General features: G+C 42.3%; 1 protein-coding gene across 3 annotated transcripts in view; it reads right to left on the bottom strand.

Annotated features, from left to right (window-relative positions):
* The window catches only part of wwox (WW domain containing oxidoreductase), a 138,884-nt gene that overhangs the window by 96,433 nt on the left and 26,611 nt on the right, over nucleotides 1–15,840 (bottom strand). For all 3 annotated transcript variants that reach the window (XM_067589502.1, XM_067589503.1, XM_067589501.1), the window contains exons 6-7: nucleotides 5,425–5,513; nucleotides 777–962 (exon numbers count right to left, since the gene is read on the bottom strand). In XM_067589502.1, coding sequence (XP_067445603.1) covers nucleotides 777–962; nucleotides 5,425–5,513 — 275 coding nt within the window. The remainder of the gene's footprint in view (nucleotides 1–776; nucleotides 963–5,424; nucleotides 5,514–15,840) is intronic.

Genomic DNA, 15,840 nt, shown 5'->3' with positions numbered 1-15,840 from the left:
TATCATTTCTCATTCATTGCTGAGTAAAGCAGTACATTTTCTGAAGAGATCAGAATAATTTGATGATGTAATTTAGGTGGAAAACAGTGTTTTTTATCACTAAGAATTTCATAATTAAGTCAGTAAAATTTTTCTAGCATCTAAACATATTGTTGGTGTTTTGAGGCTAAATTTGCCATTTTCTCTACTTACACAGAGTCAGCTAAACTCATGGATGCCTTTATGTGTCTGCACACAACTGCTTTTACCCCATTTTAGCTCAGTTCATGTCTATCTCAGTTTTCTCAAGTAAAAATTATGGTATCATTATAATTTAATATTGTATCATAAGAAAGTCAACAGGCGATGTACTCTGGGAAGGAAAAAAAAAAAGCAGGATTCACCCAAAACTGAAATATTCTTTTAAGGTAACCACATACAGTGTGGCACACAGATCACACTGGAATTTGTCATTATCATGTTTTCAGACATGTTGAATAAAAGGTTCTGCATGAGTTAACTTTATTAAATTTATAGATACACAAAATTGGCCAGAAAAGTTTTTTGTTTTTTGCCCATTCTCTAAAAGAATTGATTAGCTGGATTAGCACTCAATTTCAAAATGCACAATTCATGTTTATTCAGTAGTGAGACAGAAAGAAAACTTTTTAATTTGATTTAATGTTTTAGCTGCAGTAAAGCCACAGTCTTCCCTTGAGAACAAATACATCCCTAATACCAAACCAGTCAACCTGGGAAAAAAATAAGCTTTCACATGTCTAGTTTATTGTCTTTACCTGTGGGACTCTGAAGACACCACCACAACACGGGCAGGGGCCGAGCGACGCAGCACATCCTGTAAGCACTGGACCAGCAGGAAGTGACCCAGATGGCAGACCTGGAAGGTGGACTCCAAACCGTCCTCTGTCAAGCTCCACGGCTGAGTGCAAACCGCTGCATTACACACCAAGATGTGCAAAGGCCTACAGGGAGAGAAAAGCAGAAAATAAAGCATGTTTGATTGTTTATTCATTATAAGTGAAAACAGAGAGGATGCGGCTGCATAAAAAGGGGATTTTCATACCATATTAGGCTGAGGGAGAAGTAAGGAAAGACAGGAAGAAGAAATAAAAAAGAGGAAGGAATAGTGAGAAGAGAATGCGGAGAGAGGAAACAGGGTGTCTTATTCCAGAGTGCAGTAGACTTAAGAGGTCTACAGAGACAGAGCATCAGTAATGTTGATATGATACAGAGGTTTCCAGTGCAACTCCCCATGGCTCGACAGGTACTGTAGATACTGAATACAGTTGGCTGGAATCCAAGAGCAACAACACATTGAAAAGCAATCTCACACCGTTTCAACACACAAGCGTGGTGGAGGTAATGAGTGTTGATACAGGCTCTGTGTAACTACTTTGAGTAACCAAACCCACCAACACATCGACTGGGAAAGGCTAAACAGAAGAGAGCACATCAAAGGAATATACACACACTGTGGCAAGTCATGATATAAAAAGCAACTGATTCAGTGCAGGGGCCAGTAAAAAAAGCGTATGCTTTAGCACACACAGACGCATTTCCATTCTTATAGTCTTCTCGTGTGGGCAAGTGAGCAACACGCCCTGCTCACGTGCCAGTGAATGGAGATTGCTGGATTGGTCAGGGCAGTGAGAGATCCTTGTCGGTGACAGCGTCGCTCCAGTGAGCTCGAAACCACAGTAACACAGCCGAACAATCCAAACACACCCCACCAATTTTTAATTTCTTCCATTAGAATTAATTATGAGGCCGAAGGCAATTTGTGTACCCTGTGTTTAAGACTGCCTACTGGATTAATTAAAAACTGGATGCTGGAAAATTAATGTGTGAATTGTTATGCCTTGCTATAATGAGCCATCCCATGCTATTACATAGGAGTGTACTGTACGATCACCTTCAGGCCTCTGAACACACAAGGTTCATTAAAGAGCACAAACCTAGTCACAAGTAAACTGAAAGAATGCTAACCTTAGCATATTATCTATGGAACAGCAGTGAGATGTTTAAATTTGCACCCAAAATACAATGAGGTGTGGAACTTAAAAGCTTGGTAGACACAAATCATGTTAAGAAAAATAATAATAAATGATCTCAGTGACGTCAACTCAAACCTGATAAAACAAGATAGAAGAGTAAAACATCACATTTTCTGTGATGTCAGTTTTTCCCCTGAAATTGCTCTCATCTTAAAAGCAAAAAAAAAAAAACATTGGTTGTTTTTGGCCCAGTGTTCCCCTGTCTAATAGAGTGTGAAGTACAGTAACATTGTGCTTCACAAGGCAAAACTCTTGGCTCTGTCCCCACCATGCAGGCTAGGTGTTGCACAATAACACTGCAGGCACGAACTCTTGACTAAGGATGCACCCATCCCACTTTTTCAGTCCCGATACTGATATCTGGGCTTTCGGTGTCAGCCGATTTCGAGTACCGATCCGATACCAGTGTTTAATTAATAAGCTGTATAAGCTGCCTCACTGTGTGGAATAGACTGTTATCAGCTCTTTTATGTGTAAGGCAAAATCAGGCTTGATTTAAACATTGCCTTCCTAACTTTGTAAAACAAAATGTAGTAAATAAATACATAGATATGAATTTACTGAATTGTTATTTATTCAAATGATGGTATTCGAGATCCAGATCGGCTCATTGTCACCAATACCCGATCCAGCTATTTGAGTCAGCACCGGAGCGTTATCCGATATCAGTATCAGTATCGGTGTATCTCTACTCTTGACCTGACTTTTCAACCTTTCACTGTGGCTGTATCTGTTTTAAACTACTTCTTGTATCAGGTACTCTTCTTAAGGTTTACATTTAGCTCCTGTCCCTTCTGTCACACTGTAAAGTCAGAAGTTTAGTCAAAAAAATTAAGTATGTCACTCAAAGTATATCGCAGATTTGTGATCAAAAACTCCAATAACCAACTTTTGTCTGACCAGTAAGTGATTTCCCCCATGTAGCTCTGATGGCCGCTAGTGAGTCTGCTTGTAATGTAAAAGGCCTGTTAATTCAACTGCCCACCAGTTAGTCCCTCTCTCATAAGCGCAGGTCTAATGAATGTCTTTAATAGGCCTATTGCAGCATACCACAGTCCCACTCTCCACATTAAGACCTCACACAACACTGTCTGCACTGTGCAATCTCAGCGCTGGTCAAACGAGGGTGTTAACTACCAAACAGGGAGACATCAGTTTATATATTTACTTTAAATAACCCCCTTGGGTATGACCCTTGACCTCTATGATAATGTGGACCAGCAGGAGGAGATTGCCTATGTGAGCTGGGCTCAGACTATTGGTCATTAACACTGCACTTTATTGGCAACAGGGAAACTGGCACTGGCAACACACACACAGACACTACTCATCCTAATCCATATCTAAACACACACACACAGCATGATTGCATACCTGTAAAGTGTGCACATACACACAACAATATAACGATGTTACACTCACTATAAGTCAAAGGAATGGAAGAATTCAAGACTAATTTGATCTGGCTTTCATGTATTTATATAGACCACACATTACATGTAATATGTTTGAAATTAGAACAGGATAAATGCAGTGAAAAAAAGAACACAGGTGGAAATAAATTGCATGTGTTAATTATGGAACGTTCAGTAGAAATTGTATTAGGGGCATTCTGTCAGCGCCGTCCTCCATCAATTACACCCCAATGAAATTGCACTGCATTCAACAATATCAATATCCAGGTAATTTCATTTCAAAGGACAGGCAATTAAAGCGGAATCGGGGTCAATGGAACACAAAGCAGCGTGAAAGCCACTGACTAAAGCACTTAAAAGCAAGGGAGTGAGAAACGAGAGAAGGAAAAGAAAAAGACTCTGATTACATTTCACCTGTCAATGACACGCTGCAGGAGCATTATTGTGTGTATGTGTGTGTCTGTGTGTGTGTGTGTTAGTGTGTTTGTGTCTGTTTGTCTTGTGTGTTGACAAAACTGTGTGTGTGTGTGTGTGTGTGTGAGCCAGCACACAGAACCGTCTGCGTGTTTACGTGCATGTATGCACATGTATGTGAGTGAGTGTGTGTGTGTGTGTGTGTGTGTGTGTGTGTTATGCCTGAAGACATACGTGCAGTAATAGAGTAGTGGTAGACTCAGACAGCTGCCCAGTGCCATTCACAGCTCAGAGCTCCCAGCCTCCACTCTGCTCTGTTCGCCTTCTGATGAGAATTAATGTACTCTGACGTCCCCTGGGACTCCCTCACTCCCCCCCCAACAGCACAGCTAATGAAGAAATACAACCTTGCCAAAATACTGAGGTAAAGAGAGAGAGAGCGACACAGACAGAGAAAGACTGAATGACGACATGAGAGAGGGAGAGAGAGACACTCAGGCAGATAAACAAATTGCACAAGGGGAAGATGCAAAAAAAGAGAATAATTCTGGGGACAGTAGGGTTAAAGGGAGGTCAACATACTTCAGTGTGGATGGGAGGATACGTGTATGAAGTGGGAGGAAACTATAGGACACAGAGTGAGGGAAGCCACCATGAGATTTGGCTGTGACCCAAGACACGTGTCCTGGATGGCCATACCCTGCCCCAGGGCTGCTACGGGCAATGACTGCCCTGCCTCTCCCCAAGGGGCTCCCCTGACACCAACAACCACACACACACAAAAACACACACACTCCTCTGTCTAGAGACCTGCGGGTGGATGAGCAGTATGGATGACAAAATACATGACCCCAAAATAGCAACTACGCGACCGGCCACAAGGCACAAGACACATGCGGTAAAAGCTGACCACCACAAAATAAAGTCTGTTAGCCTGTTCGACCAATGTCAAGCAAATCGACACAAATAGACACACGACGCCTCCTGGGACCTTGTCCGTATGGTGTTCATCAGTAACAGTTTGGATGTCCTTTAAGTGTTTAGGCGTATGTGGAGAAATAATAGTGATGAATACAGGAATTGGCCTGAATAAGAGACTCTGTTTAGTCCACACTGCATTTTGCATGTCTATATCGTTATTCTGGTGATTTCTTTTCATTCTGTCTTTCTGAGTAACCAGACTGAGATAAGTTTGACAACTGATGGCTGCCTAAAGATGGCTATTGGTTGGTGAATACATTTGATTCACAAAGAGTTTGAAGATCAGCTCTTGTCTCCTCACAATGACGACTCTTGCAGAGAATGGACACAAGACTTTCCCTGTCCTCTTCTCTTCTGTGCAGCTAAATAGCCATAGAAGTGCAAACTGCTCAACTATAATGAACTTTGAGCCCGAATACAGCATTAGCAGGAGGCGAAAGTCTACTCTCCGAGTTTTGTAAGTCTATCTCTGATCCCAACAAAACTTGGGTAAAAATCTGAAAATATCAGTGAGGAGAGGGATATGAGCTTATAACATTAATGTTGTTGTTTATACTCACAGCTTCTTGGCCTTGAAAGACTCAGCGAACTCCCTGACGCTGCGGAGAGAGGCCAGGTCGCACATCATGGCTTCAACTCTTGCTTTGTGCTGTAGAGAAAGAAAACACAAAAATATGATTGTAATAACCAGCAGCAACAACAGAACAATACGGTAACAGCCTTTATTTATTCATTTATTGCCAACTGCCAGTGTTATCATCACTGCCATCAAAACACTAGAAATACCGCCTCGTGGTTGTATGCCTCCGCCAACCAGTCAAGTTGAAGTTTACATCCATGTCCAGACTCATACAATATTTGTAGTGAAGACTGAAGGAATTTAATAGAAGGTATTAGTGTATTTTTTGGAGAAATTGAAGTTATCACTATATTGATATGTATGATTCCAGTGAATAATTTCCAGTGGGAAACATGCCGTCTTCACTTAGAGACTGTGAAACGGTCACAGCGACCTTTAACCACCAAAATCTAACCAGTTCATCCTTGAGTCCAAGTGGACATTTGTGCCAAATTTAAAGAAATTCCCTGAAGGCGTTCCTGAGATATCACGTTCACGAGAATGGGACGTACAGACGGACGTATGGACAGACAAACGACCCGAAAACATAATGCCTCCGGCCATGGCTGTCGCCAGAGCGGAAGCATAAAATAAAAACTCAATCACAGAGTCAAGTTGTGATTTATCTCAAAGTCCAGGTAGCTATTCACTTGATTTTGTTTAACTCAGACTGCTGAGGCCTCATTCTAACTTCAGAAACTTTGGAATATACATTTTCACAGAATGAGGACTGTAGGTTTTGTCCCTCATCACTAACATTTGAAGCACATTAGGATGGGATCTCTTAATGACCAGTTTGAACAGGATGATTGATAAGAGCAGGCAAAAGCAATGTTACTATGTGCATGGTCTTTTAAGATTTTAGAGGCAGAAACCTGTGAATCTTTGGCATTCTTGTTAAAAAAAATACTTAAAAAGATGAATTGATTATCAAAACTGTTGCTCATTCATTTTCTGTCGATGGACTAATCAATTAATCAACCAATGATTTCAGCTCTACTTTTGTCTGTGTGCTCTTAGCAGGTGTTTGTGTGTGTATGTGAGGCTCATCTTACACCATATGTTGGGAGACAGGGTGAGGATAGGAGAGGAGCAGAAAAAGATAAATGACTTAAGAAGTGAATGCATTGCTGCATTTACACACTGAGGAAGACAGGCTAAATATTCATCATCCTCTCCATCCCACTGTAGCATTCTGCTGCGGGGCAAAGGCCTCAGCAGAGACGTATGCAGGCCTAAAGGAGCATATCTCTATAATAACAATGTACAAACATGCTTTTTTGTCTGTGATAAAGAGTATAAACTTCAACTCTCTCCCCACCTTCCTGTTTGTCTTTTTCTCTATATCTTTATCAGCACAGGCCCAATCAACAGACAAGCTAAGTTCAGTCTCCCTACAACATATAAGCTCACACGGGACCTTGGCGTATGTTAGCACAAGTGCGTGCAGCGTGAACCGAGGTTGAGCGCGTTCCGTTCAGACAAACGGTCCATTAGACTCATCCCTCATGCTGGAGAGGAAGAAGGAGTGAGACACTGCTTTCAAGACTCCAAGCTGGGCTCTGGGTCCAGTAGCACCAGGAATTCCGGATGCTCCCTCTCCCACCATCCCTAAGGAACACTGTCAGTTCACATTACACCCTGGAAGAGCGTTCAGTGTTCCGCTCTCCATCCGCCACCACTACTGCTGCTGCTCCCCTGTCAGCCTTTTCCACTGATCTGATCTCCAGTCTGTGGGTGTCATATGGGAATGTCTTTCCTCTGCTTGTCTGTCTTCGCAGAGCTAAGCGTACATGACACTCACAGCCACGATGCTGCATGGAGCGGTGAGCACAAAGAAAACAAGAAAGGGTTAAGAGCGCCTTCTGATGGAAATGTGATTCTTCAGGCATTTTACAGACACCTTAACTGCCCCAGGGTATATTTATACATGCATACACAGACACACGCACGCCCGCACACGCACACAACAAATCCAATGTTGTGACTCAAGGGTAAAACCACGCTACCACACCATTATCTATGCCTGAATTATTCTCTTGATGCTACTCTATACCATTATATGGATGCTATTACAAAGCATTAAAGGGCTGATTATGGCTATTATAGATATGATTATAGGGTACCTGCTTATATGATCTGCACACAGCAGTAATCACAGGTGAGAGGAGACAACTGTCTAATTTAATGACTTGTATGTGCAGTAAGCATTCACACTCCGAGCCTCTTTCAAACAGTTTACATACACAGAAACGCACACTAGCAGAGCAGGTAAGTGAAAAGGGCGGGTGGGGAGGTAATATCTGGTCTTTGTGCAAGTGTAAGAGGAATCTGTGTGATATAGTGAGAGAACTTTGTTATAAATGTGTGTAAAAAAGCCTCCAATTGTTATTTTAATTTTATAGTAAAAAGAAAATGAGGCATTACTTCCAAACAAGGTCAGAGCAGGCAGCAGTGAGATAATTAACAGGTCAATGTAAGGCCTCCTCAACAGGGTGGCCCTCCATGTGTGTATGACCAGCAGAGAAGATGAGAGCAGGTGTCAGCTTGACGAACACGTATCCCCCTCTCTAGAGACGGGGGGAAAAGGGAAGGAGAGATGGAGTAATGGGAGACCAGAGGGAGGATAGAGGGGGGTTGAAGGGGGGCCACTGGAGCAAATCCAGCAGGGAGAAGGTGAGCAGCCTGCCTGCCTGCCTGCCCACCTACCCTCCCCCTGCAGATTGAAGTCTTGCGAAGAAAATAAAGTTTATTGCCTGGAAAGAGGGGGGAAAAAGCATGTAAAAAGCATTAAAGCGATGGAGGTGAACAATTAGACAGATGGCCAGGTTTTGGAAGGAGAAGAGGAAAAAAAAAGGGTAGAAAAAGAGAGGGGGAACGCGCGGACGCAATCGTTCAGGGTTTTTATGAGGACCCTGACAACTTCTGGTCTCTTCAAGGGCGAAGGAAAAGTGAGAGGCAGCGAAGCCTCTCTGGTTAACTCTGGAGTAATCGCTGAGTGTGCAACACCACAGAGCTCAGCTCGGGGTGACAGAGCTTACCGCCCCCAGCTACACACAACCTATCGCTCCATCTAAATGCAAAAGGCTAATTATGAATCTTCCAAAGTAACAGACGTGTAAAATGATCATTACAGCTTGACAACTAGAAACTGAGGCGACTGCATGTCCATCTTCCGGACTGTGCATCCGCAAAAGAGCAGCATGTTCCAGACATAAAGCAGCAAGGTCACCATGATGATAACATGGGCATCAGATCTCTCAGCCTTCTTCTCCTGCCGCCCCCACCTCTAGTAGTCAACCCAAGAGAACAGCTGTCTGTAACATGACAACGACCTTTACGACTTTCACTAGGAGGAAGGGAAGAGGGAAGACAGGAAAAAAAGTGTGCCTTTGCCAGTGCAAGTTGAGGAAGTTGGCCTCTGCAGAGCTTCTCCCGGTGTGTTCCATGTGTGTTGGGGAATGACATGTGGTCACTGCTGTGGAGAAAGATGAAGTAAGAGTGGGGGGATGGAGGGGGAAGAGCTCTAATATAATTATAACTGGGGCCATCCAATCCAATAAAATGAAGAGGTATTAGAGCTGGGGAGCCCCCATCCTGTTCAATAAGACACTGGAGCACTCTACTAACTCTTAAAACACACACATGTAACCATACACACACACGCACACACAGGTACACACACTTCGCTGACCCCTTTAATAGCACAGCAGCCACCCCTAATGGACGCAAGCAAGTGGAACCGCCAAATAATACACTGTCTTAATGCACTAGGCTCAATCTCATCCCCCTCTCCCCTTATCCTTCTCAGCCTTCCCTCTCACACTTTAACCCCCGTTTCCATCTTGCCTCACCTCGTGCTGCCCCCTCACCACCTCAGCTACCTTTATAGATCACCAATGCAGGGGCAACACTTAAGAAATCAAAAGTACCCCCATATATACAAAACACTTACCCTGCAGACCCCGGTTAACACCTCAGGCACGGAGAAGGATGGTAAAAGAGTAAAAAGGGGAGGACAAAAAGAGGCTGCAGGAGCCAAAAGAAAAATCAGTTCAGGAATATTTCTATAGTTTGATGTGGTTTCTATCGCTCCCTGTGAATATGAGATCCATGATATCAATATAAAGGGAAAGCAAAGTTACATGGCCGTATTTTTCCCCAGCAGGTGTGGAGGTGAGGTGTTGTAATGGCGGTGAAAGTGAATGAGCAGAGAAGACACCATGTGAAAAGGGCACCTTATAAAAGCAATCAGAGAAATGACTTTGAGCCCCTCTTCTTGCTCTGTAGATTAGAACAGGCCTCGGAGGGAGGAACACAGAGGAACTCAGATCTCTATGACCTTGTCCGCAACGCGCCACACTAAATTGGTCATCAGCTTTAAAGACTGTATTTTATCATAGATATATATTTTTAGCAAAAAAGAAAAAGAGAAAAAGAAGGGGGGGGGCTGTGGAATGTGCTGGTCATATATCATCCTGTCACAATTATGACGTTTGTTCATAAATACCAACCAATCTCCTCTCCACCTGGATAAGTCACATGCACTTGTGCTTATGCACGCGCCATTCACCAACAAAGAAATATGGACACACACCACGTGCGGTGAACGCACATGCACACAGCAAATAAAGAAACAGACACATCTTGCTGGGCGCCCTACCACAGGTCTGAGAACTGACCTACACACACAGACAAAGAGACTGAATACACATCCAGGCAACATGCATTCAAGCATTGAACACACAGACGGACGCACACGCTCTGCACATTGCAAACACACACAAACAAACAAATGCACGCGCACATACACACATCCACTTATTCACTGACATGCACACACACTGCAATTAATAGGGAGGCAGGTCTCTGGTGAGGAAGAGAAAGTGCCTGTTCAGCACATACAGGCAGAATATGCAATTTCCTCCAGTTAAGTCTGTATTAAATTGATTTCTTCTTTCTCTGACATGGACTGGGTTTTTCCCCCCTAATGAAAGCTGGATAATCTACAGGTTTTCCCTTTCCTGAAATCAAGTTACAAATCAAGCAATTGCAGGGGCAGATATGGGAAAGGTGAAGGAAGGACATGGGATGATTTTCCAGTTGAGAAACGTGGAGAATGAAGCACATACGTGCTGATACTCTTAACACGGACATCAGGGGCACCCCTCACACACACACACACACACACACACGCACGCACACATATGCGCAGGGGGAGTAAAGGCCAGGCCTCGGTTAAGTACTTGCTGACATTTCCGTTCAGCGATGTACTAAGGCTACTGCAGGGCCATGTGAGTAAACACGGCATTAATGACTGTAATTAATGAAACACATTAATTAGTAAGCACTTCAATCAGTTAATCACTCACTCAAAGCTGACAAGGAGCCGTGTGGAGGCTGCAGAGAAACACTGAACATGCTGAGAAAAAACACAAAGAAGGAAAGAGACCTAGACAGGTGAAAATAAGTACAGATGACCAGCAGTGAAAGAAGTATTCATATCCTTTAATTAAGTAGAAGTAACAACACCAGAATGTAAAAACAAAAGTCTATTCAAAAATTCAGTAAATGTATTAGTGAGTGTATCACTAAAATATCAAAATATTATTGATTATGCAGACAGAATGCTAACATTATATTATTACACTTTATATCAAAGGATTATTAATATTGATGCGTTAATGTCACAGAATTTTAATGTTAAAGCTGGATGAGGCAGAACTAATTTTAAGTATTTTAAATCCTGCTATGTAATTTAATTGACTGTATAACACTGCATTATATTTTATATGCTCATTATAGTATTTCAAAATCTTAATCAGCAAAGTAAATAACAGTAGAAGTATTCAGTAGTATCAAATGGAAATACTCAATACTACCTTAGAATTGTATTTAATGGTACTTAAGTAAATACACTTAGTTAATTTCAATCCATTGGTGATAATATTTTAGAGCACAGTGTGAAATGGAAAAATCATGCAAAAACATTATTATAATATTACATTACAAATGATTTAAATAAAAACGAATAACAATTTGCTGATATTGATTCAAAACATAATTTTTGCAGTATAATCTTGTCATTTTTTACATAACGATTTATATTATGGTTGTAACATTTCAACAAAAAGCGTTACAAATACACAAAACCTCTCATCCGCTAACATGTGAGAACAATTTGACCAACACTGAGGTTCTTACCAAAAATTAAAATGTGTTTTTTAAGAGCAAACCATTTTAAGGAGAGACAACATATGAAGCATGTTATGTGTAAGTCACATGCATTGCACACAGAGAAAAAAAGTACGAGAAGACTTTCTATTGTAGCTTGAGGTGTAATCAAGCTCACCTTTCAGAGGAGAGACAGACAGGTGGTGAGGAAAAGATAGAGACAGAGACAAAAAAGAAAGACTGAGAGAGGGAAAGAGAGCGAGAGGGAGACAGAGATGGGAAATGAAAAGGACAGGGCGGTCATCATAATTGCAGAGTTTGCTTTTCGGATGCAGACAGACCAGGGCCATGGGGCCTGAGGCAGATATCAGATTCCACACAAACAGACACATGCACGCATATATACTAACACACACATACACACACACACACACCGTATTCCACCACCAGCCTGTGTAAGTGTTTTTTCATTAAGGTAAAGGACAGCTGATATAATTTTGGAAGAGTTTTGTGTGCATTTGTGTTCTATAAAGGATGAAGTGTGAAGTGGGATGCTAACATCCAGCTTTCAATTCTAACAATGTCAATTTTATACTATAACCTGCTCTCTCTCTTTCTGTGTCTATGTGTGTGAGTGTGTGTGTGTGTGTGTGTGTGTGCGCGTCTGTCTATCTCTGCCTCTACTTCTCTCCCCTCCTTCGTCCAGCGCAGCACAGAGCCCGATCAGATTTACATTAAAAAGTGATGGAGATTTAAATAATGTGTCTATGTTCTCAGAAAGACATCAAGAGATTTTCATCTTACTCTCCTCTTCCTCTCTGTCTCTTCCTCTCCATTTCCTCACCCTCTCCTGATCCTATCTCCCCCCTCATCTCACCCACTCTATCTCCGCCAGATTCGCAGACAGTGCACATTTTCCTGCATGTCTTCAGTGTAACCGATACCCCTAACAACCAGGATTTTAATGCGATCCATATTGCTCCCTAATATTTCAGATCTCAGAATAAGCACTGGCAATTACATATTTACACCCAGCTTATTTTGCAATTCTGCATGGGGACTTTAGTGTCTGGATGAACGGGACACGCAGACTTAGATGCTGATTATGTTGTGGTTAGATAACAATAAAGTCAGAGGAAAACTCAGGGACCCTGTGCACTTATACTGTATGTACAACTTTCTGTTTGGGGGTGTCAGCAATAAAGCTCAACTCTCTCAAGTACAAAATAATGTGTTCTTTTCAAGTGTGGCGGTAATGTGATTGCTTTATCTAAACCTGCTAGTTTTACACTGTTTAATTCCTCCTGCCTTGTATCATCTCGGTATCTGGAGGGCTGGTAAAGTACCGAGCACGCTCGCAGGAATGCATCGCATTTACACATATGTACACTCTTGTCGTGAATACACAGAGATGATGAATTAAGCTGCTTTGATTTGGTTACCCAAGCTCTTTTTTGTATCAGCTTTACAAAAAACATAAGCATAACATAATTGAATAAGAAAAGAATCTGGCAATTAAGAAACATGGAGGCCTTTGATGTGAGTAAGTGTATAATAGGCCTTTTGATGAGGGAATGTTTTACACTCCGCAGGGTCTGGTATGCACTTTGATTAAAACCTCTTTTGTTTAGCAATATTATAAACTGCTTACCATTTTCCACTTTCACAATAGTTTAGCCTGGAAATACAAGAGATTGTGCCTTTTATCTCTTCTCTCTGGGATAAAGTATCTTGTTTTCTCTGGTATGATACTGAGTTCATGTTTCAAGAGGAACAAATGAATAAAACCTGGGATAAAATATTTCAAAAATGGAAACAAAGGAAATAAAAATAAAAGAAACAATTATTATTATGATGGTCAATTTCATATTCATACTCATATTGAGACAAAAACATTACCAGCAGCTGTTCAGACACCATTTACATGATCTACCCTATCTGTTGATAAGGTCATGTGGTTCTGCATTCTGTTACAACGTTACGCAGATTTGAATAATAGGATTCTCATCATGCATCCTCAGCCCCTTGTCGCCTGATAATAGCCTGGAAAACTCTCGTTGAACAATGTAATAAATGCGTCACGTGACCTCAGCTGAGGTCGGGGGTCAGCGAGCCACGCATTGTCAACGGAGCGCTGGCCTGACAGAGAATAAATGATGCCTTGTAAACAAATTGAATTATTGCTTTAATTCATGCAGTCTGATTCAATTTTCTGGGAGACAAGTCCTTCACAAGGGAGCAGAGGAGCGAAGGAATGACAGCGAGGAAGAAGGAAAGACGAGGAGGAGGAAGAGGAGCGGCAGTGGACGACAGGACGTGGACGCACACCTTCATCCTCTATCACTCCATCCCGCCATGCCTTTGGCTCCACTGAAGAGGAGTAACTACATTAAGAATCCCGATCATCTCACAAGACCGTGTGCTGCTCACTGTAGACGGTGGGTCTTCCTTTTGTCTCTCAGCTAAATGTAATAAGGTTGTGTTAAATCGAGTTGGGCCGGGCCACTAGGCTGATTCTCTGCCCTGGCAGGGACTAAGTGACATAATGAGGAGGAGACAGACCTGAATTTCATGAACTGATACGCAGACTACAGTTTGTCTGTTGCATAAACATTTAACAGAGTTTAGCTAATTGAGAAAGAAAAGAAAATGTACATAGTGGTAAAAACAGACTGATCCCAATTAGACAGCAGCTGTGGATGGAGGATGCTCTAATCTGAAGAGATCTTTGAAGAAATCTTTGTAAGCTTATTGTAATGGGCGAATGGATGCTACACCCCATGAACCTAAAAAACCCTGAATGAAACATCAGTATTAAAGTTTGGTCTATCACCCAAAGCTGCATTAGGTCTCTCCTCAGTTTGCTCCTTAATTCCATCAGAGTAATCCCACATTATTGCCCTCTAACAGTACCCTAAACGGAGAATAAAAAGTTTGCTCCCCTCTAGTAGTGTATTACCAGGAAACAACAGGCCCTCTCCTCATTAAGTTATAGATATAAATGCTCCAAAGCATGAAATTACCCCCGAGCCTCCCTCTCCAAATAACCTGGTTTGCAAACAAATGATCCGAGCACAAGCAGTAAAAGGCAGATTATTAAAATAATAGGAGGGATTTAAATTTGCATCCACAGAACAATTCAGCAAAGGACTTTGCAATTACTCCTCCCCCTCCTCTTCCCCTGTTCATTCCACCTTTCTACTGGCAAGGCGAGCACCTCACACTTTATTGTGTCCATCTGTTCTTTCTAAGAAGCAGAAGCAGAGTTTGGTAACTTCAGGTGTGTGTTTGTGAATGTGGTCAGCCACGGTTTTATCTGGTAGTATCTGGTAATACTGTTTATCTTAATCAAAACAACACTCAGTTTACACTCATACTTTCTTATTCTCCTCGGCTCCCACCTTAACAAACTATTTCTCTCTTTCTATCTTACCCTATGATAAATATCTAACTTTATCCCGAGACAATAACGGTCCCTCCTCCTATGCTGGAGTAATGGGGAGCGATGAGAGAGTGTGGTGAGCAGGAACGGACGAGGCAAAGGGTGCTCAGGTCTGCATTACCTCTGAGTTATGGCCTCCATTTGCATCTCAATCAGCCTCTTTGGAGAGCCCACCACCTTGGTAACACCCCCATCACACCACAGCCACCCCGGGTAATCAGGGAGATTTAGTGGGACTGGCAGCCTACTGTGGGCACCCCCTGGCTGGGGCTTGCAGCTCATTCCCAGCCCCTGGTCTAGCTAAGGGCCCTCTGGGCCACATCCAAACACAGGAGAATGGCAGCACTTAACAAGACTGAGGAAGACCAAAATAGACGAGCAGCAGGAACGGACCATAAAACAGAGGGAAAACAAAGCACCCGAGTGATTGTAATAGATGTTCCAGCATAGATGTCTGCATAGTGTTCATTATAGCAGGAGAAAAAAAGAAAACAAACTTGAACTTGTGACCTTAGGTGAGAACATTTTATCTCAGAGTTGATGATAGCACTGACACCATCTCACTGCTCCCCTGCAGCAAAAACAAGCTCTCTCTAACATGTAATGGGAGTATGTGCACCTACAAACACAAACATACACACACGCGCACACAGCTACATGGTGTGATTTGCAGATAGTGAATGCTCCACTTGAGAGTTGCCTCTCTAGTTAGCGGTGTCTCATGACTGAACCCTGCTAAGG

This window comes from Thunnus thynnus, chromosome 5, assembly GCF_963924715.1.
Source record: "Thunnus thynnus chromosome 5, fThuThy2.1, whole genome shotgun sequence".
NCBI lineage: Eukaryota > Metazoa > Chordata > Actinopteri > Scombriformes > Scombridae > Thunnus > Thunnus thynnus.
The sequence above is the reverse complement of the archived record's forward strand: the minus strand, read 5'-3'. Positions and strand labels throughout refer to the sequence as shown.